Source organism: Callithrix jacchus, chromosome 3, assembly GCF_049354715.1.
Source record: "Callithrix jacchus isolate 240 chromosome 3, calJac240_pri, whole genome shotgun sequence".
Lineage (NCBI taxonomy): Eukaryota > Metazoa > Chordata > Mammalia > Primates > Cebidae > Callithrix > Callithrix jacchus.
In genome coordinates this window covers 104,026,059-104,050,305 of record NC_133504.1, presented here as the reverse complement: position 1 = coordinate 104,050,305, position 24,247 = coordinate 104,026,059, and the positions used below count along the sequence as shown (strand labels likewise).

Below are 24,247 nucleotides of genomic sequence, written 5' to 3'. Positions count from 1 at the left end.
ACCTTTTCATATATTTATTGGTCAGTGGTTATCTTCTTTTATAAAACCTCTTATCCATTTTTCTGATTGTCATTTCCTTTATTCTTGTCGATTTATAGTAGTTAATATTAGTTGATATTTTTGTTTGGTGTATGTATTATAAATCTCTTCTACTGTGGCTTGTTTCTTCATGGCATCTTTTTTTTTTTTTTTTTTTTTGAGACGGAGTTTAGCTCTTGTTACCCAGGCTGGAGTGCAATGGCGCGATCTCGGCTCACCACAACCTCCGCCTCCTGGGTTCAGGCAATTCTCCTGCCTCAGCCTCCTGAGTAGCTGGGATTACAGGCACGCGCCACCATGCCCAGCTAATTTTTTGTATTTTTAGTAGAGACGGGGTTTCACCATGTTGACCAGGATGGTCTCGATCTCTTGACCTCGTGATCCACCCGCCTCGGCCTCCAAAGTGCTGGGATTACAGGCGTGAGCCACTGCGCCCGGCCCTTCATGGCATCTTTTTAGCTACGAAGTATTATTACAGTCAAATTGTCAATCTTTTCTTTTGTGCTAATGCATTTTGTGCTGTGTTTAAGAAATCCTTTCTGCCCAAACTTGTGGATATATTCTCCTATATAATTTTCTAGCTTTATTGTTTACCTTTTATATTTATATCTATAGGCTGCTTGGTGTTGATTTTTGTGTATAGTATGAGTTAGGAGACAGGTTTCATTATTTTTCATACATATGTCTAATTGACCTAGAACTACTTAATGAAAAGACCTCCCTTTCATTATAGTTCATACTTTAGTGCCAGCTGGGTATAAATCAAGTGCCCGTGTATGCATGGATAACTTTCATTGATTTATTTGGTTTATCCTTGTACAAGTAACCAACTGTCTTAATTACTATATTAATCTATAGTCATCAAGATTCAGTTTTTTTCTTCTTCCTCAAGAGTATCTTGGCAATTTTTGTCCTTGTGCAACTTGATATTCACTTTACATTCAGCTTCATGCACATGCACTTGTGCACACACACATTCACACAACCTGGGATTTTTAATTGGAAATTCACTGATTCACTGACTGCATCTATAGATCAATTTGAGGAGAATCGATATCTTTACAGTATTAAATATCTTAATCAATGAACATGCTATATCTTCATTTATTGAATTTTTCTTTATTTTACTCAAAAATAGTTTTGTAGTTATTCATGTAGCGATCTCTTATATCTTTAAATGAGTTTATTCCTGGTTATTTGATCATCTAATGCTACTGGAAATGACATCTGTTTTTTAATTCTATGTTGTAATTGTTGCCATTATACACAAATATAATCGATTTTTAAACATTGATTCTGTAACATAGTAAGCTGGTAACTAATTTGTTAATTTTAGTAATTTACCATTTGTTCTCTTGGATTCTCTATATACATATTTATATCATGTCTAATCCATAACTTGTTTCATTCTTTCCAATTCTTAACTACAATTTATTGGACTATGAAGTCTAGCACAACCCCAATTCAATAGAAATGTTACCAATTTGTATTCTTTAAGGCAGTCAAAAATTTTTATTTTATTAGTATGTATGATACTTGATACTGATTTTCTTAAAGTACTCTTTATAAAAATAAGAAACAATGTTTAAAGTTTCTAGTTTGCTGCATTATTTCTAGGTTTGTTTTATTTTTGTTTTTCTAAGACTGGATGTTGAAATTTATCTCTATCTTTTCTTCATCTGCCAAGATGATCACATAATTTTTCTCTTTTAGTGCTAATGTAGTGAATTACAATGATTGATTTTTGAATGCCAAGCCAATTTTGCCTTCATATAATAAACCCAATCTGGTTTTTTTTATGCAATTCTCTATTTGCTAATTTACCTATCTTTTGCATCTACAATCATGTGAGATTAGCCTGTAATTTCCTTTCCTTGGAATAATTTTGTCAGGTTTTGTTATCAAAATTGTGCTTTCTTTATAAAATGGATTGAATAGTGTCTTGTTTTTTTCTAGCTCTAGGAAGGATTTGTGTACAAGTAACGTTAATTACTCCCTCATATATTTGGTAGATTTTGTTAGTAAGGCCACCAGCCTTGCATATTGTGGTGGGTAAGTTTTAATTCTGGATTGAAGTCTTTGATAGTTATAAAACCATTCAAATTTTCTACTTCTTTGGGGAGAAACTTTTCCAGAAATTTGCCCCTATCGTCTTAATTTTCAAACATATTGGCATAAACTTGTATCTAAGTTATCCTTCTATTAACATCTGTAGCAATCTACTTTTTAAATTTCTGTAATATTTTTGTGCCTTCGCTTATTTTCCTTATAAGTTTCTACAGCTTTTTCGGTCTTTTTAAAGGACCAAACTTCTGTCAGATCAACCTTCTTAATTATATTTCTTGTTTATTTTGTTAATTTTTGTTCTTAATCATTTTGTTACCTGTACTTGTTCAAATTTAATTTGCTGATCTTTTTTAACATCTTAAAATTGGTGAGTAGCTCAGGCTTCTTTTCTTATATATTTCAGGCTATGAATTTCCCTCAGTACAATTTAGCTGCATCCATAAACTCAAAACTTGTGAAATTTTGATATGGAATATGCTTATTATCATCCTGTTCAAAGTATTTTTTATTTCTCTGGTGATTTTCCTTGACCCATGACTTAATTTCTCATCATTTGGGGATTTTCTTGTTGTGTCAGGCCCACCCTCATTCAGCAAGCCCTGGACCCCAATTTTGTTACCACCTAATCATTTAATGCTTTTAAAGTATTCCCTCCCAGTTGTTAGTTTCTCTGCTTTCCATTTTTAAATTGGCATATGCCCCTCAAGGAAAAGCATTTCCAAATATGGGACTATTTTTCTGGGTTATTTTCTTCGCCAGGGCTCTGGGCCTGTAAATTTGTACTGTCTCTTTAGCTCTGCAAATGCATTATACATTCAATTTTTCTAGTTGTTGTCAGTGGGAGGATTGTTCTGAATGGCTTCATCCCCCATTACCAAAATTAGAAGTCAAGATTCCCACTACTATTAATATTTGATTCCTAAGTGTAGTTATACAATAACATTTTATTTGGATTCTACAAGAATATTTGAGCTCTTCAAGTGGCAATTTTTATAATATGGATGAAAAAACTCAAGTGTTCTTTCATGTGGGTGATATCAAGGCTAAAACCTTAATAGAAGTGAACCTCCCATTAGCCTTTTCATTCATAAATTTATTGTTCTACTTTTGTTATACATATTAACATCTTTCAGTCTTCAGCTATCATCTTGTTCACATTCTATTACTATTTTTTCAATTAGCTATTTTGACCAGAAAAATCCTCATATGGATGTAAAATAAATATTTTATTTTGCTTTTACCTTTCAAAAGCAGAGTAAATATTTCTTTTGCTTTGAAGAAGAAAGTATCTAAAATTCATTGTAACTTCTTTTGAAAAATATGTTCCAGATATCAGAGGTTAGCGTGTTCTGAATACATTACATCAGGAGAATAGCTTAGAACATAACTGAAGCATGTACATTTAAAATTTAGATATATTACATAGTAAGAACTAATGCTTGTCATAAAAATATGCCTGATATTATAGTAAATGTTAAGTCATTCACATATTGATAGAACTACATGACGGTAGCATATCTCTTTGATTTATTTCCAATGTGAATATAAAACTAACTTCTTTTATTAGTCCTATTCATAGTTCATATATAGCATTATTAGTCTAATAATATTTCCATAAAAAAAACACAGACTCTGTGGCTTAACAATGGAACTTTATTTCCTCAAAGATTTCGAGGCTGGAAGTCTAAGATCAGAGTGTCGGCAGGTTTGGTGCCTCCTGAGGCCTCTCTCCTTGGCCTGCAGATGGTCATCATCTTGCTGTGTCCTCACATCGCCTTTATTCTGTGCATGTGCATCCCTAGTATCTCTTCCTCTTCTTATAAGGACACCAGTCATATCGGATTAGAAGTCCACACTTAACATCTCACTTTACCTTAATTACTTATTTAACAGCTCTGCCTCCAAGTAACAATCACACTGGGTTAGGGTTTCAGGACATGAATTTGGGAGAGACACAATTTAGTCCATAACACAGCACATATACATTCAAAAAACATTACCCATTTAATATGGGACAGGGACTATTTCTATATCAAAAATTATAAGGGATAGAAATAAACAGAAATATGTAAAGATAATATATTATTATATTTTAAAAGATAAAGATACCAGCAGTATAGGTTGTGAGGAGTTATTTTAGATAGACTAGTGATAAAAGATTTTTATGCAGAGATATACTGTGAGCAGAAACCTGAAAAATTCAATGAAGACAGAATTTATGAATTAAAGAGGAGACAATTTCAGACATAACCAATTGCAAATGCAAGAGCCCTGGGACAAATATCATCATTGCTCTATAGAGGAAATTCCACGAAAACCATTGAAAGAATGGTGAGAAATAAACTCAGACAATGACCTAAGATCAATATACATAGAGTCTTGTAAGCCTTGGTAGAGATTTTTTTTTTTTTTTTTAAGAGTACTGGGAAGCCTCTGGAAGCTTTGATTAGGGGAAAACCATTGATCTGATTTTCATTTGTAAGACCACCACTCCTAAGGTTATAGACTTAAGAATGGTACTCTCCAGAATGTAAATAAATAGGGAAACCACATAAATAGTTCAGTAGTAGAGTCAAAGATGTCATCTTTGAATTGGGCATCAGCAGTAGACAGGATGAGATGAGGTAGGATTTGGGATGTAATTTGAATTTAAAGGTGACAGGACTTGCTATTGAAGAAGACGTTTGAAAATTCCTGTTTTTGGTCTGAGAAACATAGTAAATAGTGGTGCTATTCCCTGACCCGATATGTACTGGCTTGAAGGAGAGATAATTTGGGAATAAAATAAAAAGAGTTCTGTCTTAGATGTCATAAGTTAGAGATGTATATTGGAATCCGAGTGAGACTCAAGTAGGCTTTTATCTATAGCTCCCTAGAGAGACTCAGGGTAGGGGTTACCTGACTCTCTCTATTCTAGTGTTACCAAAGTATACTGTAGATCATATTCAAAGTCAGAGGACTCGTTGAGATTATCCAGGGTGGGACTATGGACAGAGATCAGAAGCAGTCTAAGTACTGAGCTCAAGAACACTCCAACATTTAAAAGGTAGAGAAGAGGATTCTGCAACAAGATTATAAGAGTAGGAAGTTAATTAAAAGTAGAACAAAGCAAATATGTGTTGCTGAAGCCAACACTAATATGTGTGATCCCACAATCATTAACACGCTATGTTTTTAGAGAATATACCAAAAAACAATCCTCTCAATGTTATTTATTTAACTGGAAATCTGAAAATTTGCATTATATATAGGCATATAGCAGTATTAATTTCACCTAATGAATAATCGAAACTTTGAAAGAAAGCATATACCTGTGATTGTAATAAAAGGGTAATTAATTACAGGATTGAACAGGAAGGAGGAAGAACTATCACTTAAACATGTTATACTAAATATTTATCATGCTTCTTTTGGCTGGGTCTCTCATAATCTCATGAAAGAGAATTAGATATGGAGTGATGAAAATATAGAGATCTATGTTGATGTTAAGCAGAATAATTTCTGACTACTTGAAAGTTAATTTGGTGTTGAATATAGATGACTTCAGACTCTCGATCAATACATAGTTGATGTTCTTTTCATCTTTTTCCTTCTTTCTACAGGTGGGGAGGTCCCGTACACGACTCTGGCTGCCCGAATGATGATGGGGGCTTGGTGGCTGTTTGCTTTGATCGTTATCTCATCTTACACGGCAAATCTTGCTGCTTTCCTCACTATCACACGCATTGAAAGTTCCATCCAGTAAGTAAACAGTATTTCCATTAGCCACAAAGCATGAGAAATTATAGGAGTGGCCAAAGCTACCTGAGAATAAGTATATGGTATCTTATAGTAAATTTACAACTTCCCTTTGAGTAAAGGATCAATTTTGTGTTACTGCAGAGCATCACTGGTTAGTCCAAGTCCTGAAAATGCAGTATTGGTAGAACATTTTTTATAAAATAAAAATTTGGCTACAATTTAAATGTTGCTTCCCACATTTTCCTGGAAGGATAACACATCTTCAGAATTTTAATGTCCACGAAGAATGACTATGTATGACTAACATTGTGGAAAAAGAAGAAAAAAAAGAGTCATACTTAAAAGAAAATCTTTGCCTTGAGTCTGTCTCATTATGTACTGTCAGAATAAATAGTTGAATAGATATGGATATTTGAAAGCTAGATTGATGATTGGGGGTTGGGGAATAGCAATCAACAGAAAATTCTAGTATTTCAGTAACCACATTCTGTTTTTCATTACCTTATACTTCATGTGGTCCTTATTGCTGCTATTTACTAGATGCTGTTGAGTGGTAGGAAACAGACATTAACTGTGGTGCACTTATTTAACTCCTAAAAGTTACCTAAGCCAGTGTCTCAATTCACAAATGCCATTTCCCTGAACCCTTAGAGCCTGAGGGCCTTTTATCCACTACAGCCGGTTTTGCTTTTGTGGCTTCATGCTGTAATATCATACCATAACATAATTTCTGCCTTATTAGAACATAATGTCCTAAATATTGTTTTAAAAAAATTTTCCTGAACATGTTTTATTCATCCCAAAACAAGATAGTTTGAATTTTCCTAAAGTTGAACACTCATTTCTCAAAAAGCTGGCAATTCAATATCAGAATAATTAGATATGTCAGGGAATTCATTAGGAATATAATTTGTTTGGAAAAGAAAATATGAGTAGTTTTTTTTCTTAAAAAAAGAATGTAAATTTTATTCATTAGTAGCCATAAAACTTTTATAGCATATCAAAAAATAAAATTAAGAATGAATTATCTATAATAAGGGTAGTTTTTTCAATTTGTTCATTATACAAATTGAAACTCCCATATAAAACTAATGATGCTAACCGGCAGTCAATTATTTTATCCATTCATAAAAAATGATGTTCCTAGTTTCTCTCATCAAATCATGCTGCTCAAGTTGTTTTCCAATGATTTCTTTGATGCAGAACCTTCATATTCCCCCAACTTATTGTCGGTGTAACCAGGTCTAAGTGTGACCTAAATTACAAACCACACAGAGTGAAACTTATATGAGTGACGAAAAGCTTAAACTGATGACCCCGTAGCATCATACCTTAAGCAATATGAAAATGATTACAACAGCCCAACCAAAAGATCAGTGAAATGATTAAGAATATGAAAATAATAAAAATTTATTGAACACTTATAAAATGCCAGATTTTGTGATGAGTGTTTTATATGCATTAGCTCATTTAAAACTTATCATCATATTCATAAATATATACTATCAATAACTCATTTTATAAATGACAAAACTAACATTGAGAAGATAAGTAACTCACCAAAGTCTGCAGCTAGTAAGTGACTGAGTAAAGACCAACCTTAAATCTGGTTCCTGAGCCAACATTCTAACGCGTCATGTTAGTTCCCATACCGTACTTGAACCTGAATTTCTATATGGACCTTAGTTTTTAGAGAACATGAGAAAAAACTTGTCATAGCATTTTCCATTGCTAAGGGATGTAAAGGATGAAATTCTCCAAATCCTCAACTGGTCTGAGGAAATAGAGTATCAAAAGTTAGGTGACTTGTGTTGTAGGCATGTAGGCGTATATCCCAACATGAACTAATTATGTCTATGATTGGTATCTACCATTCAGGGTAAGACTTTGGCAAATCCAATCAGTAGAAGTCATTTTAAGAAAAATAATTTAATTGTCAAATAAAAATCAAATATACTTAAGATATACAATGTGGTGACTCAGCATACATGTCCATTGTGAAATAATTACCACAGTCAAATGCATCACCCATGCTGTGCATTAGATTCCCACAACTTGTTCATCTTCTAACTGAAAGTTTGTACCCTTTGACCAATGTCTCACCATTTTCCCTATACTCTAGCTCCCAGCAACCACCATTCTACTCCTCCTTCCAAGAGTTTGACTTTTCTAGATTCTACAGATAAGTGATATCACATAATATCTGTCTTTCTGTGTTTGGCTTATTTCACCTAGTGTAACATACTCCAAGTTCATCCATGTTGTTACAAATGGCAAATAGTAAAATGGTTTTTAAACATGAAAATGATGTATTTTATTTCATTAATATATTTCTTAACAATTAGGTTGAACATGACACATTTTGGGCATCCTTAAAGCTGAAAATCTATGTAGTTCAACTCTGACTTTATTTTAAAATAAATAAATCATAAAAACTTTAATGAAATAACTGATCCTATACAATTAACAACAACTATCATAAAAGCAAACAAAAAATATGGTTAACATTGACTGAGACTTTATAATGAGCCAGAAGTTAAGTATATTACATGCATTATCTCACTTCTTCCACAGAATAACCTTAATAATACAAGTACTCCTCTTATTGCCATTTTATGGATGACGAAAAAGAGTTTTAGAAGATAATGCTTAAGATTACACACTCAATAAGTGTCAGAGTTGAGAGTCCAACTCACATCAATCAGATGCCAATCCATGGCCTTACCGGTTGAATTCTTTTTTAAAAAAAATCTAGTGGTGGTTCCTTGAATTTGCTTGATCTGATATTTCTCTGAGGTTGCAGACATTGTGGTGTCTGTAAATCTGACTTATTTAGTTATTACTAACTTTGCCAGCACCGGTTGTTATCTAGACTTTCATGCAATAGCAGTGGGAACAGAAGCCTGTCTAAAATTTTTACATTCATATGTTTATCTAAAAGTAAAACCTAATGGAAAAAGATTGTAATTTCACATGATGTTTCCCTGAAGTGTAGTTCTACTATCCAAAGTAACTGAGCATTCATTTTTTTAAAAATTATTCCTTTCCAATGCCAGCTGGCATTATTAAAGTCATCGGTGGGTATAATAAATCTCTACTTCCTTCTAGTATTATCACTGCACTAATTTTGGAAGGAGAGAAGCAGAGCCAAATAAGTTAAAAGAAGCCAGATTTCCTCACCAAATTTAAAGATATCTTCTAATTTCATGCCTCAACAGTGTTGGTAAACATAATTGCCTGCAGTGTTTACTTAGAAACGTTCAAAGTTTCATTTGTAACTAATGCCAAAATTTCTTGGAAAACTCTGTCTAATTTTTCTTAGAAGAGACAACCTTTTTTTTCACAGTACCATTCAATAGTCTTGCTTCTTAACCATTTATAGTAATAATATTTGCTCATCACTAAATGAAGCTGCAGTGTATGTTAATACACTTTTTCCAGCCCAATTTTCCTGTGCCATTGGCAAACACATACCAATGATAGCTTCTTTCCAAAATTCAGTGTTGCTTCTGCAGACTACAATGGGCAGAGGTGGTTAAATGAATGTTGGTGAAGGGCAGAGAGAGAGAGACGGGGCAGGGGCAGGGAGAGAAATCAGCTTTTTTGAACTAATGGTTGGCAGAAACTCTTGTAGTTTGGTAGGAGAAATCAAATAGATTTATTTTGGAAAATCTGAATCATTTCATAAAATTTTGCCTTATTTGCAAAATTAGATATCTATGGGGCATCTACTCTAACTGGCAATTGTTTAACGTAAGTTTTGAAACGGAGTTTTCCCTGGAAAAGATAACCCATAAGTTTAATTTCAAATCCCTTTGATGATAGGGGCAACACAACATAACCATGTTCCCTGGTTTAATATGATGTAATGTGACAGAGTATGATACAGTTCAGTTTTTAAAGGGAAAAAAATGCCATTTCCACAAGATTCTCATTACAGTTTGGACCTTTTCATTCCCGTTGAGAGGTGACAACATATATTTAATTGTTTTCAAACACCTAGAAAATGGAATGTATTTTTTTGTCTTGATAACTAGACTAACAGTGGCAATGGTGAAATGGAGCATGTGAAGCTTTGAAGGTACTTCAGCATAAGCACTGGGTAATAGCATCATCAACATTAATTGTTTACCTTTAGTATAATAATTACTTTCAAAAAGCTACCTAGTTCACATTAATAACTTCAGAATCAGATTGGTCTTTGGTGATGAAACTTGAATTTTTTCATTCCAGAAGCTGCAAGTAAATTTAGATTTACTTAAAGGGATTCCAACATCCTACTGTATTTTTATGTTTAATGCTTTCATTCTCCATAATGCTTAAGGCTGGAGTAAAGAAAATATTGTAATAATGCTTCCACTGAATCAAACTTATCTGGGATAACATTGCTTTCCAAATTGACACAGAAAGAGATTTATAAATATTATATTAATAAAGAAGATCCCTTTTACCCTAGCATATCAATAACAGGATTTTTGCCCTCACTTTGGTCTACATTTTGAAAAGGAAATAATTATTAAGCAATTTTTTTAAGTGTTCACAGGTGAGTATGATCCAATTGTGCTTAGAAATTTAAGTATCTGAGTTCAAGTCCCTTACAGATAGGCTGTAATAGGGAAAAAACATATCTTTCAACTTTTAAACTGTCTCTTAATAACATAAGCATTTCAAAAACTGTTACATTCTATAACTCTCCTTCTGGTTTTTATACCTGATTTTAGTTTTCCGTTGACTAAATTACCAAAAATGAAGTGATGGTAGGAATTCTATCACAGGTCTGTGGGATCTGAAGACTCACATGAAGCTTACAGAGATCCTACAGGCTGATCTAGTACTTTTTATTTATTTATTTATTTATTTTTTTTGAGACGGAGTTTCACTCTTGTTACCCAGTCTGGAGTGCAATGGCGCGATCTCGGCTCACCGCAACCTCCGCCTCCTGGATTCAGGCAATTCTCCTGCCTCAGCCTCCTGAGTAGCTGGGATTACAGGCACACGCCACCATGCCCAGCTAATTTTTTGTGTTTTTAGTAGAGACAGGGTTTCACCATGTTGACCAGGATCATCTCGATCTCTTGACCTCGTGATCCACCCGCCTGATCTAGTAGTACTTTTGATCTTTGATTTGGTGTGTGATTGGTTATCAAGATGTGTTTGCTAGGAAATTTATCCTTAACCCAGAGAAATGTGGAAATTTTAGCTTGGAACAATTCTCAAGATTACACAGATTTTCAAGTTTAAGACATATTCCTTAGTCATTCATTACTTTATGCATTATTATTTCTTCTCCTGAAATATATGTACACACACAGATACATATAGATATAGATAATATATAGATATATCTGTGTGTGTGTGTGTGTGTGTGTTTGTGTGTGTGTGTGTGTGTGTGTGTGGAGAGAGAGAGAGAGAGAGATGGAGTTTTCCCCTCTTGTTGCTCAGGCTGGAAAAAAAAAAAAAAGAAAGAAATTTAAGTATCACCAAATTTTGGTACTAAAGCCTGGGGAAAGAGAGAATGGTAGCAAGTGACAGATGCTCTGTAAAGAAAATAAAGGTGGTACTAAATAGTCGAGGACATGGTGAGACTGGTTAAGGAATTTGAAATTTTTCCTGGAGGAAATGGAGGATGACATTATTGTAGAAAGACACCTTTAACTGTGAAGAGGTGGACATGTAGGAGGGAGAAAATGTAGAATTGTATGGGAGGTCATTAAAGGTATCTAATGCATGTCTATTTACAGCAATTAACTAGCATATCTCTACTTGATGCTAGTATGTCTCTACTTTTTTCAAGGGCCACTTAATTTGAGAATACTTAGAGGATTCAGGGTAACTTAGAAATTTAGCTCAAGAAACTTCGTTTCTTGGCTAACATTTACATTTGTATTAAGGATATTGCCTCATTAATTTTAAGATATTTAAAGAGAGAATGTTGTTTACTACATTGTAGTTAACCAAGCAAAAGACAGTGACTAATGAGGAAATTCTAGAAATAACTCTGGTTAGGTTGCTTTTCATATGCAATTTTACAGAAAAGTTGCATCTCAAGGTCTACTATTCTTGGGCCCCATCCTGCCTCATTTTTAGCTTTGAGCCATCAAAAAAGAAGTTAGATTTATTGTTATCTTGATCTGTAACCACCAAGATCAAGATACAGAACTATTCCATCACAGCAAAGATCTCTCTCATTTACCCCTTTATAGTCACTTGCACCTTTTCTTACCAACCCCAACCCATGGTAACTACTACTGTGTTCTCCCTTTCTCTGATTTTTTATGCAAGTTTAAATGCATTTTTTTCCTCATTGTAAAAGTAAAACAAGACTGTTTTGAGAAAATAGGAAAGTACAGTAAGATTTTGAAAGACAAAGCATTAATAATCCATAAACTGTCATAGGGCAATAAGTTCTCTCTCTCTCTCTCTCTCTCTCTCTCTCTCTCTCTCTCTCGTGTGTGTGTGTGTGTGTGTGTTTGTGTGTGTGTGTGTGTGTGTGTGTTGAGATGGAGTTTCACTCTTGTTGCCCAGGCTGGAGTGCAATGACGTGATCTCGGCTTACTGCAGCCTCCACCTCCTGGGTTCAAGTGAGTCTTATGCCTCAGCCACCTGAGTAGCTGAGATCACAGTCTCCCACCACAACGCCCAGCTAATTTTTTGCAGAGAAAAAAATTGTTGACCAGGTTGATCTCGAACTCCTGACTGCAGGTGATCCATCCGCCTCGGCCTCCCAAAGTACTTGAGCCACTGCACCTGGCCAAGTTCTGTTAATATTTGAACAGACTTTCTTATGACTTTTTTATAGGCGGTTAGTTATATATGCACAGGAAGTTTCAAAATATATAGTACAGACTGGTGTCATGTTCTCTACTCTCTGTTTCCCCCAATTTTTGCTTGTTAACTGATTGTACTATGAAATCAAAACCAGGAAATTGACATTGGTACAATGTGTACAAGTAGTTCTGCAACATTTTATTATATATGTAGACTCCTGTAACCACCAAGATCAAGATACAGAACTATTCCATCACAGCAAAGATCTCTCTCATTTACCCCTTTATAGTCACTTGCACCTTTTCTTACCAACCCCAACCCATGGTAACTACTACTGTGTTCTCCCTTTCTCTGATTTTTTCATTTCAAGAGTGTGATATAGGTTGAATCATAGAGTATGCGGCCTTTTGAAAATGGCTTTCTTGTTGACTCAGCATGATGCCCTTGAGATCTACCCAAGTTGTTGTATGTAATAGTTCATTGCTTTTTACTGCTGAGTAGTAGTCCATGTTGTGGAGGTACCACTGTTGGTTTAGCAATTTACATATTGAATGACGTTTTTATTCTTTCAAGTTTTGGGCTATTACATATAAAGCTGCTAACAACATTTATGTGACAGCTTTCTGTGGATTTTTCATTTGTTTGTTTGTTTGTTTCTCTGGCATAAATGTCCAGACACAAAATTGCTATGTCATGTGGTAAGTGTATGTTTGGTTTCTAAGGAACTGCAATTCCCAGAGGGGCTGTGCCACTTTGTATTTCTACCTGCATAGTATGAGAGATCAAAGATGTCTACATCTGTGCCAGCATTTGGTGGCATCAATGTTTTTTTTTTAAGTTATGCTGATAGGTGTGTGGTGATGTCTCATTGTAGTTTTAATTTGTATTTTCTTATTGTGCAGTGGTATTAAACATATTTTCATGGGCTCATTTTTAAACTTTATCATCTTCCATAAAAGGTGTTTTCATGCTTGTTGCCTGTTTTCTAATTGGGTTGTTTGTTTACTGTTAAGAGTTCTTCACATAGTTCACACACAAAGGCTTTGTCATATAGGTGGTTTGGAAATACTTTCTCCTGGTCTGTAGTAGCTTGTCTTTTCATCCTCTTTACAAGGTTCATCATAGAACAAAAGTTTTAAAAGTTGATGAAGTTCAATTTATCTTTTTTTTTTAATTTTATGGATTGTGCTTTTGGTTTCACGTCTGGGAATTTTCAATAAGTCCTAGATTCTTAAGATTTTCTCCTGTTTCTTCTAGAAGTTTTATTATTTTGGCCAGGTGCAGGGGCTCATGCCTGTAATCCCAGCACTTTGGGAGGCCTGGCAGGCAGATCACGAGGTCAGAAGTTCGAGACCAGCCTGGCCAACATGTGAAACCCTGTCTCTACTAAAAATACAAAAAATTAGCCTGGCATGGTGGTGTGCATCTGTAATCCCAGCTGCTCAAGAGGCTGAGGCAGGAGAATTGTTTGAACCTGGAAGGCGGAGGCTGCAGTGAGCCAAGATCATGCTACTGTACTCCAGCTTGGATGACAGACTGAGATTTTGTCTCAAAAAAAAAGGAAATTGTGTTGTTTTACATTACACATTTAAATATTTAATCCATTTTGAGTTAATTTTGTATAATGTGCCAGGTTTAGGTTTAATTTTTGACTATGGATATTCAGATGCTCAAGCAGCATTGCTGAAAAGACTATCTTTTCTTCATTGGATTGTTTTACACCTTTGCAAAAAAAAAAAAAAAAATACAATAATCTGTTGGCCATACCAGGTGAGACTATTCTGTGTTCCTATCTTGTTTCATTAATCTAGGTTGGGTGTCCCTCTGCCAGTAATGTGATTTCGATTCCTGTATCTTGAAATTGAGTAGAGTAATCTTTTCCACCTAGTATTTCTTTCAGAATCATTTTAGGTATTCTAGTTTCTTCATCTTTTGTTATAAATTATAGAATAATCTTATCTATATCAACAAAACATATTGCTGAAATTTTGAAGAAATTGCAATACATCAATTGAAGAGAGAATTCACATCTTTAATATGCTGAGTCTTCTAATCTATAAACATGTTATGTCTCTCCACTTAGATCTTTGATTTATTAGCATGTTATAATTTTCATTATACAAGTCTTATACATGTTTTGTTAGATTTATACCTAGGTATTTCTTTTTATCGAGTAATTGTAAATGTTACTGGTGTCTCAATCCATTTGTGCTGCCACAACAAAATACTTAGGACTGAGTAATTTATAAAGAATCGAAATTTATTTCCTCACAGTTCTGGATGCTGGGAAGTCCAATTATCAAGGTGCCAGCAGGTTCAGAGTCTGGTGAGGGCCAGGTTTCCACTTCCAACATGGTACCTTGACTGCTGTGCTGCATCACATGACATGACAGAAAGGATGGAAAGTCAAAAGGAGCTAAACTCATTCCATCGGACTTTTTTATAAGGAACTAATCCCAGCCATGATAGCAGAGCCTCCATGGCCTAACTGTCTCATAAAGGTCTGCCTTTAATATTGCTGAGCTGGGGATTAAGTTTTAATATGAATCCTGGAAGGGACATAAGTATTAAAATCATAACAATTGAATTTTTAATTTTTGTTTTCACATATTCATTACTAGAATACAGAAATACAATTGTTTTTTGTCTGCTGATTTTATCCTGTTATCTTGCTAAGCTCATTTATTAGTTCTAGGAGTTTCTGGTAGGTTCTTTGGGATTTTCTAGGTACACTTTATGCCATGTACAAAATCAGGTGGTTGTATCCTTTTTCTTTCTCATCTCTATACCTTTCATTTTCTATTTTGCTTTTTCTTTGCCAGCTAGAACTTCCATTTGTCAAATAAGAATAGTGAGAGTGAACATCTCTGCTTTGTTTCTGATCTTGCTGGAAAGCATTCAGTCTTTCACTGCTATGTATGACATTATCTGCAAAGAGTTTTTCATTGTAGATATTATTTTTCAACTTAAGGAAGTTCTATTCCTAATTTTCCATGTGTTTTTCATCATGAATAGGTATTGGACTTTGACAAATGCTTTTATTTTTTATTGATTGGTATGCTTGAGTGATTTTCCTTTATTAGCTTGTTAAGTGGATTATAACATTTGTTTAAAAACTATTTTTAAAATAAGGTAGAAGCTAACTATATTTCCCTCTTCTATTTTTTCTCCATCTTTTTCTCCAAGTCTTGATTTTCTTCCCTTTATTGATATGAGTCAATAAAAATCATGACTGTCCCTGCCTGGTGCTTCACATCTTATTTTCTTTTCTCTTGCCTTAACTATTGCTCCTCTCTCTCCATCCTCTTCCCATTGCAGTTTATCCACTAGGGTCCAGACTGTTACCTTTTTCCATCCTCAAAATTGGCTTAAAAAACTTTTTTATTACTTAATGCAATCGAGATGACTTCAGCTCCATTAGCAAAGCAAATTGAGCCCTACTGGTCCATCCACATTTCTGTCCAGCGGCACCAATGAACTCTCACACTTTTTCATGCTTCAGTCAAACCAGACTCATGGGACTGTATTCCTCTCTGGAACTTTATATGCTCTTCTCTCTCCCTGAAGTGCCTCAAAACCCCCTTCTCCTCTGGTATCTTTTATTCTTCTGGTCATAATTAGTCATTACTACACATATACCTTCTCTTTGAGATGTTTAATTCTTCAAAGCAAAGAATAGGTTATATTCATCTTGGTACTGCTAGAGTGCCTGTCAGAGTACCTGGCAATAGTATGAATAAAAGCAGCTAACATTTCTTGAGTGCTTGCTATGTGACAGCTAGTTTTCTAAATACTTTGCAAGGGTTTTCTCATTTAGTCTTCATAATAGCCCCATTAGAGATATGTTACTATCATCTCTATTTTGTAAATGATGAAACTAAAAGCTAGTAAACCCGGGCAATCTAGCATTAGAACTTCTTACCATGGGAACATATTGTTTGCCAATTACAAATACACTAAACCTTTATTTACAAAATAAATAAAAGAATAAATGACATCCATAAGGGTGACCATAAGTTTCTTAGAAAATAAAGAAAGCTTTGTAGGAAAGAATTAATGGCAGCAGTATGTTTAGCTAAGTTAATTCCAGGTATTTCTAAGTTATGTGGTATCCAAAAAATAGTAATGGGAGACTAGATTGAAACAAACCTGCATTCAAATTATTTGACACTTAATAGCTCAATGATCTTGTCAGGATTCCATAATTATTTTAAGCCTTATTTTCCCTAACAGTAAAAAATGGGATAGATTCAATGTCATTAATTTAGTCTAAAGATTAAATGGAAAAAAAAAGCCAAAAGGCATGATTAACACAGTTTTTGGACCTCTCCTATCTCACATTTGTTTCCATTCTTCTGCATGTTCTCCAGGCACTGATGTAGATTCCTTGGACTGTCTTTCTCTCTGCCCCCATTTTTCATGGTGTTTTTATCATTTTGTCCACAATTCTATGCATTAATTGTTCCTTTGACCAAATTCACCTAAACCTCAAAGTTCCTTGCTGATGAGCTTCTGTTTGTGACACAGTTGTCACCACCCTACCTATGGTCTATTTTGCTGAGAGTTGTTTCCTGCCCTGCTACTTAATCCTCTCATTCCCCCAAAGGTAAAAGCAAAACAAACAAACAAAAATCTGATGCATCTGCAAGCATTATCTGAATTTAGGCATAAATAAGAACTTGGAAGAATGAGTCACTATGTTATGTCGTAGTGACTAACTAGTACTGAAGTCACCTTAGCTAGTACTGAACTAGTACTGAAGTCAGGTTGCTACTGATAAAGACTGGCAAGAACCCTGGGTCAGGATACATATTTGCCAGGCAAGTTTCCTCTCCTAACCCATCTTTATTTACCCCTCTCATAATACAGCGTTCAAAATCCACTTATTCTATATAGCCTCGCCACATATCATAAGTACATTTAGTGTTTCCCTTTTTTGAACCACTTCACATCTACCTCACTTACACCAGTATTGGAATATTATTCTACTTGTTTTACTTCTCTATTAAAATACATATTCTTGAGGGTTGTTTTATCACCTTTGTACAAGTTCAGTGCCTTATGCAGTGTATTGCGTGAGTACTTAGTTGATTACAAGTAAATATTCACTCACTGAGTGAACCAGAAAGAATTTTTTTAGAATCTGACCTGAGAGTATGAAACTCCATGACTTGTATGTGTAACCCATTAAAAAAAGTATATAGAAATATGAAAGATATGTCTGTGTCCTATTATTCAATGATCAGAGAAGAAACCCAAAATGGTATGATCTCTAAGTATTCTTTGTGTCACCCTCTCATGCTTCAGACTTCCAGTAGGAGCCTTTTTTTATAGCTCTCAGTAGGGAATTGGATACTTTATTAGGAGCAGCCAAAATCAAGGTGGATGAATTGAGCAAGGCCAGCTCATACTGCCTTTATGTTTCATCTTAATACAGAATTCTATAGGCTCAGCTCCAGAACACACAAGCGCTGCAGCAGAGGAAGACATTCATCTCCTTACTCTGTATCATTAGTGCTGAAATGGCTTGCTTATCCTAGCACTTAAGTACTACAGTGATGGATGTTTTCCAAACATACAGCCATCTAAATGTCATAGACAGAATTTTGTCTTTCTTTTGGCAAAAAATTGAAACTTTCTAGAAGTATATTGGTCTTTCAAAGCCACCCTTCAGTGAGCATTTAATTAAAAGTTGTCTCACACTTTGTCTGTGGCTCCCAGGAACAGGACTATATCAGCATTTCCATAGACTGTTTACACTGAGTTCACTAGGACAAAAACTTTGGCAATTTAATAATCTTCCACAGCTTCTAAGATGATCTTCTTCTGAGCAAGCAATCAATCTAAACAAATCGAATCCTTCTCTTTTTCTCTCTTCCCAATCTTGTTCCTTAAAGCCTAGAAACCTGCTAAGTACGGTACTCAAGAATATAAATTCCTCTCTTTTCCATTTCCTGTTATTTTCCTTCCTCACTGAAGTCTGCTGAATAAATAAATTCTATCTACCACAAACTTATAGATATGGGTTTAAAAAAGACCCTAAACTTGGTGTGTGCTGTTTAGTAATTCTGGAGGACATAGTTTGAGTATGGAGCACGCTTTTGTGAAATTAATGGGGGAAGAGTAGTGTTGAAAATCAGCAAGACTGAAGTTGCCAAGCAAGGCTGTTTGGTAGAAGAATACTATTAAAGGAGACTGAAGACAGGTTCAAGTCTCTTTTCTCCTACTAAAAAATAAGGCTAATTTTAAAAACACTTTGCACTTCATATTTTTGTCTTTAAAAAAAGCAATCCAATTCTTTGCTCACTGCCCACATATTTGTTCCACAGATCGAATAATGTTATTTTCCATGTCTCTTCAGCCATAAAATTCTATATCAACTATAACAATGAGGTAACTTATTAAACAAGGTCTGAGATAAAAGTGATACTCACAGGAAAACCTGAACAACAGATATCTTAAGTCGAAAGGGAAACCTGAAAAAAAAAAACTTTTTTTTTAACATTAGAGGAAATTGGTCTTTATGTAAAAGCATATACTATACTCACTGTGTACCATAATATATGCTCTGTGTACCATATGATAAATATTATTTCTCCTCCTTCCTGGACAACACTTAGAACCCTAGAACTCTGGCACTTTTATGGTTTTCATTCGAGAGGGGGTAGTCTCATTTTTACACATCCTTGTTTCCATCTCACCAAGTGCCTGTGCCTTCTGTGATTCAGGGATAAGTTTCCTTTTAGCTTTCAACAATATACAACATGTAGGGAAAAAAAAGTAACTCATATTTTGTCATATCTTCTTCTTTTCTTTTTCTGTTCCTCTATTTCCAGTCTCACCTTTGTTTCCCTGGCCTCTCCGTCATGCTGGTGATCTTGGTGTGCTGACCTCCACACTCTATACTAAGCACCTCTTTGACCCCATTAGTTATCTGATGCTCTTAGTTCCTCCACAGCTCCTATCATCTAAACATATTCAATTTATTTTAATGGCTTTTTCCTCCACTTCTACACACACTCACACACACACATGCACACACACACATGCATGAGCACGCGCGCGCACACACACACACACACACACATACCTGCTACAGCCCCCATTTCTCAAGCCCTTCTACTAAGGAGGGATGATGCTAAATACGAGCCAGATATCCTAGCTAATGGCAAGTGGTGAGGAGGGTGAGGGATAAGGTCTAAAGCTGGCTGGGTGGGCTGGATTTATTCAGATGATGATTATCATTTTCTTAGAGGGATGCTACAGAGTTCTCAAGATTTGCTGTTGACTTGGGGGTGGGGAGCACATTTGCAGAACAGATTGGGTATTTATAATCACAAAGTAGCAGTTAATAAGACCTGGTTCTAAGATATCAAGATATGCATTTAATACCAACTTTCACTGAAATTCCTCAAAAAGGAAATATCACTTACTTGAGAATAGAGAATAATTTATCTAAATCATTCTAAGAATAAAAATAAAGAAATTATTTTGAGAAATTCACAAACCTACTAGACTGAGAAGAGGAATGTATCTTTTGCATTTGGAAAATGTTAAGTTATCAATAGAAACTTGGTCCCTGTTCCGTGTTATGAAGAGCCAGGATTTTTGGTTTCAGTCATGTTCATTAGATACTTCACTGAAACTTTGACCTTCTACATTACTTTGACAATAATCTTTCACTGTGTCTTTAAATAGGCTATTAAATTAGCCTACATGTATTCATGGTAACTTATTTCTCCTAGTCTTTTATTTCCCGCTATGAAACTTTTAATAGTATGATTAATGTTTTTGAGTTCCTCAAAAGATCCTATCAAGGAAAAAATACAAATTATTATTGATTCCTCATTTAATACACACTGTATTTTATTTGGGTCATTGTTTCATGTAGTATTATTATGTATTATTATTTCAGAGCTTGTTAGTAGGCCATATGCAAGGTAGTGATCAATGGTTCAATGTCAGCCTTGGAGGGTATATTGAGTAATTTTTTTTCATAAGTCAGCATTAGTCTTGATTCTAATTAACATTTTCAGTGTTGATTTGAAGTATGGAATAGGGAGTAAGCTTATTAAATATGCAGATTACTCTGTATTGAGTAGGGGTGCTTATTGACTACAACTACACTGTAAGAATGTATAAGGACCTTGACAAATTAAACAAGGTGATTAGAGTACGACAAAGTTTAATAGGGCAAATAGGGATAATTCGCTCAGAGATGGGAAAAACAATCTGTATGTATATATTTGTGTATGTCTATGATAGTTTCAGTTTCAGCTTAAACCATCTGTCAATTATAAATTTTCAAGGTGGCATTAATGTTCATTTTTAAATCATTAAATCATTAAAATGATCAGAGTCATCTAGCAGCATGTAAGTTGTTTAAGCCTTTTAAAGACTACCATGACCTACTTAGAAGGTTTACAAATTATACAAAAACTATAATACAAGAGAAAAAAAGGCTTAGTTTATAACAGCATAAAAAATGAAAGTAATATATTTTATGGATAACAACTAAAAGATTTAAGTATTTAATTTGACAAGAGAAGGCTAAAGGAGGAAAATGAAAAGAAGTGTTTTATTTTATAGAGAAATATTGTACTAGAAGCAGTATGCAGGTATTGTCCATTTTCATTGAGAAGAAAACAGTGTTTTCTATGAAACATGAGATTTTGAAGCTAAACACAAGGACTCCCTTGTGCTAAGTTTTCTAAGTCACTAAATCATCTTATAAAAAAAGAATGAAGTCAGTTTTAGGGGCTGGCTTATGTGCTTTAAGATACCTAATCATATTATATAATGCCTCTGGTAACTCTTTAAACTCTCTGATATGATTATTTTTGAATCTTTTTGTTAACACCATTTAAAAATCTGATTCTTCCAGAGAAATTGATGGGAATTAGTGAAGTCCTTCCTGAATTTTCAAGGATACTGGAATATGAATATCCCCTATTTCACTATTCAAGTCTATTGCATTATTCAAGGGTATCATCTTAACATAAATTTTACAATCAGCCTGTAATCAGTGGTAATGTAGTAAAATGCTGGCCATTAAATTTAAGATAATTTCATATTTCTTCTTAGTGTCTTGAGGTAAATAAGTATTGCAGCTTTTTCATGATATATAAAAAAGAAGCTGTACATGCTTTGTACCATGCACAGGAAAACTGCAGGGTAATTGAATGTGCAGAATACTAGGACCTTTGATGGTGAAGTTTTACTTAATTAACATATATTATAATATATTTTTCATTATGTGTCATACACATATATTAAATATATCTAAAATAGTCTTTCATGATATATATGTGTATATATATGTATATGTACCAAATTTTTGTTTATTAACTAATAGCCATTTAGAATAGAGAAAAGGGTCATAAATGATACTTCTGTCAACACTGTCAGAGTTTTGAGGTTTGTATTAGAAAAATACAGTGTCTGCCACATTTCAGGATTCATGATGTGACACAATTAATTTCTAGCTTGTAATGTGGGCAAGAAGTCAGACAGGTCAGCCAGATTTTCAGACGACTATTCTCTTGCACTTGTATAATACCATCATTTTGGAGAGAGTTTAACAATCATTAATGGCCATAGCCAACTACAGTAGGACATGCAGTATTTCTGTCTTCCCTTAGATTCTCTAAAATGACCTGCCATGTTCACAAGTCTGAACTATTAAGTTTGTATGGAAAATCCAGATCTTTTTAAATGCAAGAGGATGTTCCCCTAAGTAGTCCATGACATCCACCTTTCCCAAGGGCATCTACTTTACATATCCTTACAATTTTACCTATGACCATCCTGTCTCTACCATATGGGTAGAGGTGACCCAGACTCCTTTTGAGGGGAGAGAGTGCAGAAAATCTTCCCAAGTCTGTCAGGAAGACTTCAGTGTCATCTACTGGGCTGTAATCCACATGCCTTGTAACCCTGCACCTTGTAATCCAATCTACCACAGGAGGACCATGTTCTGAAAGGTAGAGGTGCCCTTCTCATGATATTGCTGCATACTTTTTCTAGACCAAGCACACTTTACATTCTTGTGGCTATTTAAACAGTTCTAAACAATAAAAAATGAAATAGGCATTCTAAAGGAGTTCAAAACAGAAGGACCTGAAGCTGTCTTTTATATAATGTATTCCGTTGTGTCACATGAGGAAGGTCAAGGGGAAGATGAAAGATTCAGGACAGGAGTGGGGAGAGAGACAGAATGAAGGGACGAGAAAAGGCTACATCATTTAGACCATATTTGAATATTACACATGGACATGCTCATCTTGTGACCCTCCTCTTTGTTCCTCTGTGGCACCTCTTATAAAACACCCTCTCCATCTAGAATGATGCTTCATTTGAGAAATCCTCTCAGTTTCCAAAAATGGAGTCCTAACTCTCTACCTTGCCTGGTATAATTCTACCTTATCGGCCTCAGACCTCAGCTTGCTCCTCCAAAGGCTTCTGCTATGTTGAGGAGGAGAAGACTCTGGCACCATAGGAGGAAGGAAGACACAGGCACTTCGGTGCTGGTACATTCTCTGCATTAGAGATTACTGCCTCTGGGTTCCTCCTGAATTACTCCATACCATGAGGAATGTTCTTAGGCTATACAATCTAATCTTCTATGAGAGAACCCTATGTCTTCCATTAACATGACCTTCACATTAATCTTTTTAAAAATAAAAACCTGGCCAGGCGCAGCGCTCAAGCCTGTAATCCCAGCACTTTGGGAGGCTGAGGTGGGTGAATCACGAGATCAAGAGATCGAGACCATCCCGGTCAACATGGTGAAACCCCATCTCTACTAAAAATGCAAAAAATTTAGCTGGGCATGGTGGCGCGTGCCTGTAATCCCAGCTACTCAGGAGGCTGAGGCAGGAGAATTGCCTGAACCCAGGAGGCGGAGGTTGGGGTGAGCCGAAATCGTGCCATTGCACTCCAGCCTGGGTAACAAGAGCGAAACTCTGTCTGAAAAAAATAAAAAATAAAAAATAAAAACCGAGTGCTAATAGGCTAAAAACTCTCCTGAGCCTGCTTTCATTAAATAAGGATACCTTTTCAGGCACTAAAAATAGTTTTCACTAAACTTTTAATTATGGACCAAACCATCTGAAAAACATCAAGAGCCCTTTTTTATCCCACCATACACTCTTGATGTCTTTCTATTTCGTCACACTTTGCAAGCTTGTGTCTGAGGAAATGTTTTGTTGTTGTTGTTGTTGTTGTTGTTGTTGTTGTTTTGAGACGGAGTTTCGCTCTTGTTACCCAGGCTGGAGTGCAATGGCGTGATCTCGGCTCACCGCAACCTCCGCCTCCTGGGTTCACGCAATTCTCCTGCCTCAGCCTCCCGAGTAGCTGGGATTACAGGCACGCGTCACCATGCCCAGCTAATTTTTTGTATTTTTAGTAGAGACGGGGTTTCACCATGTTGACCATGATGGTCTCGATCTGTTGACCTCGTGATCCACCCACCTCGGCCTCCCAAAGTGCTGGGATTACAGGCTTGAGCCACCGGTGTCTGAGGTAATTAAGAAAACTTTACTAAGAACAAGGAGCTACCAAGATAGGTGGCTTCTCAAAGAACAGGTGGCCATTGGCTATGCCACAGATAGGAAGATGGAATAAGCCTTCC

At 35.2% G+C, this 24,247-nt stretch overlaps 1 protein-coding gene across 5 annotated transcripts in view; it reads left to right on the top strand.

The window, feature by feature from the left end:
- GRID2 (glutamate ionotropic receptor delta type subunit 2) overlaps positions 1-24,247 on the top strand; it is a 1,554,413-nt gene that overhangs the window by 1,230,702 nt on the left and 299,464 nt on the right. For all 5 annotated transcript variants that reach the window (XM_035294542.3, XM_035294543.3, XM_002745586.7 and 2 more), the window contains one exon: positions 5,709-5,847. In XM_035294542.3, the coding sequence (XP_035150433.1) occupies positions 5,709-5,847 (139 nt within the window). The remainder of the gene's footprint in view (positions 1-5,708; positions 5,848-24,247) is intronic.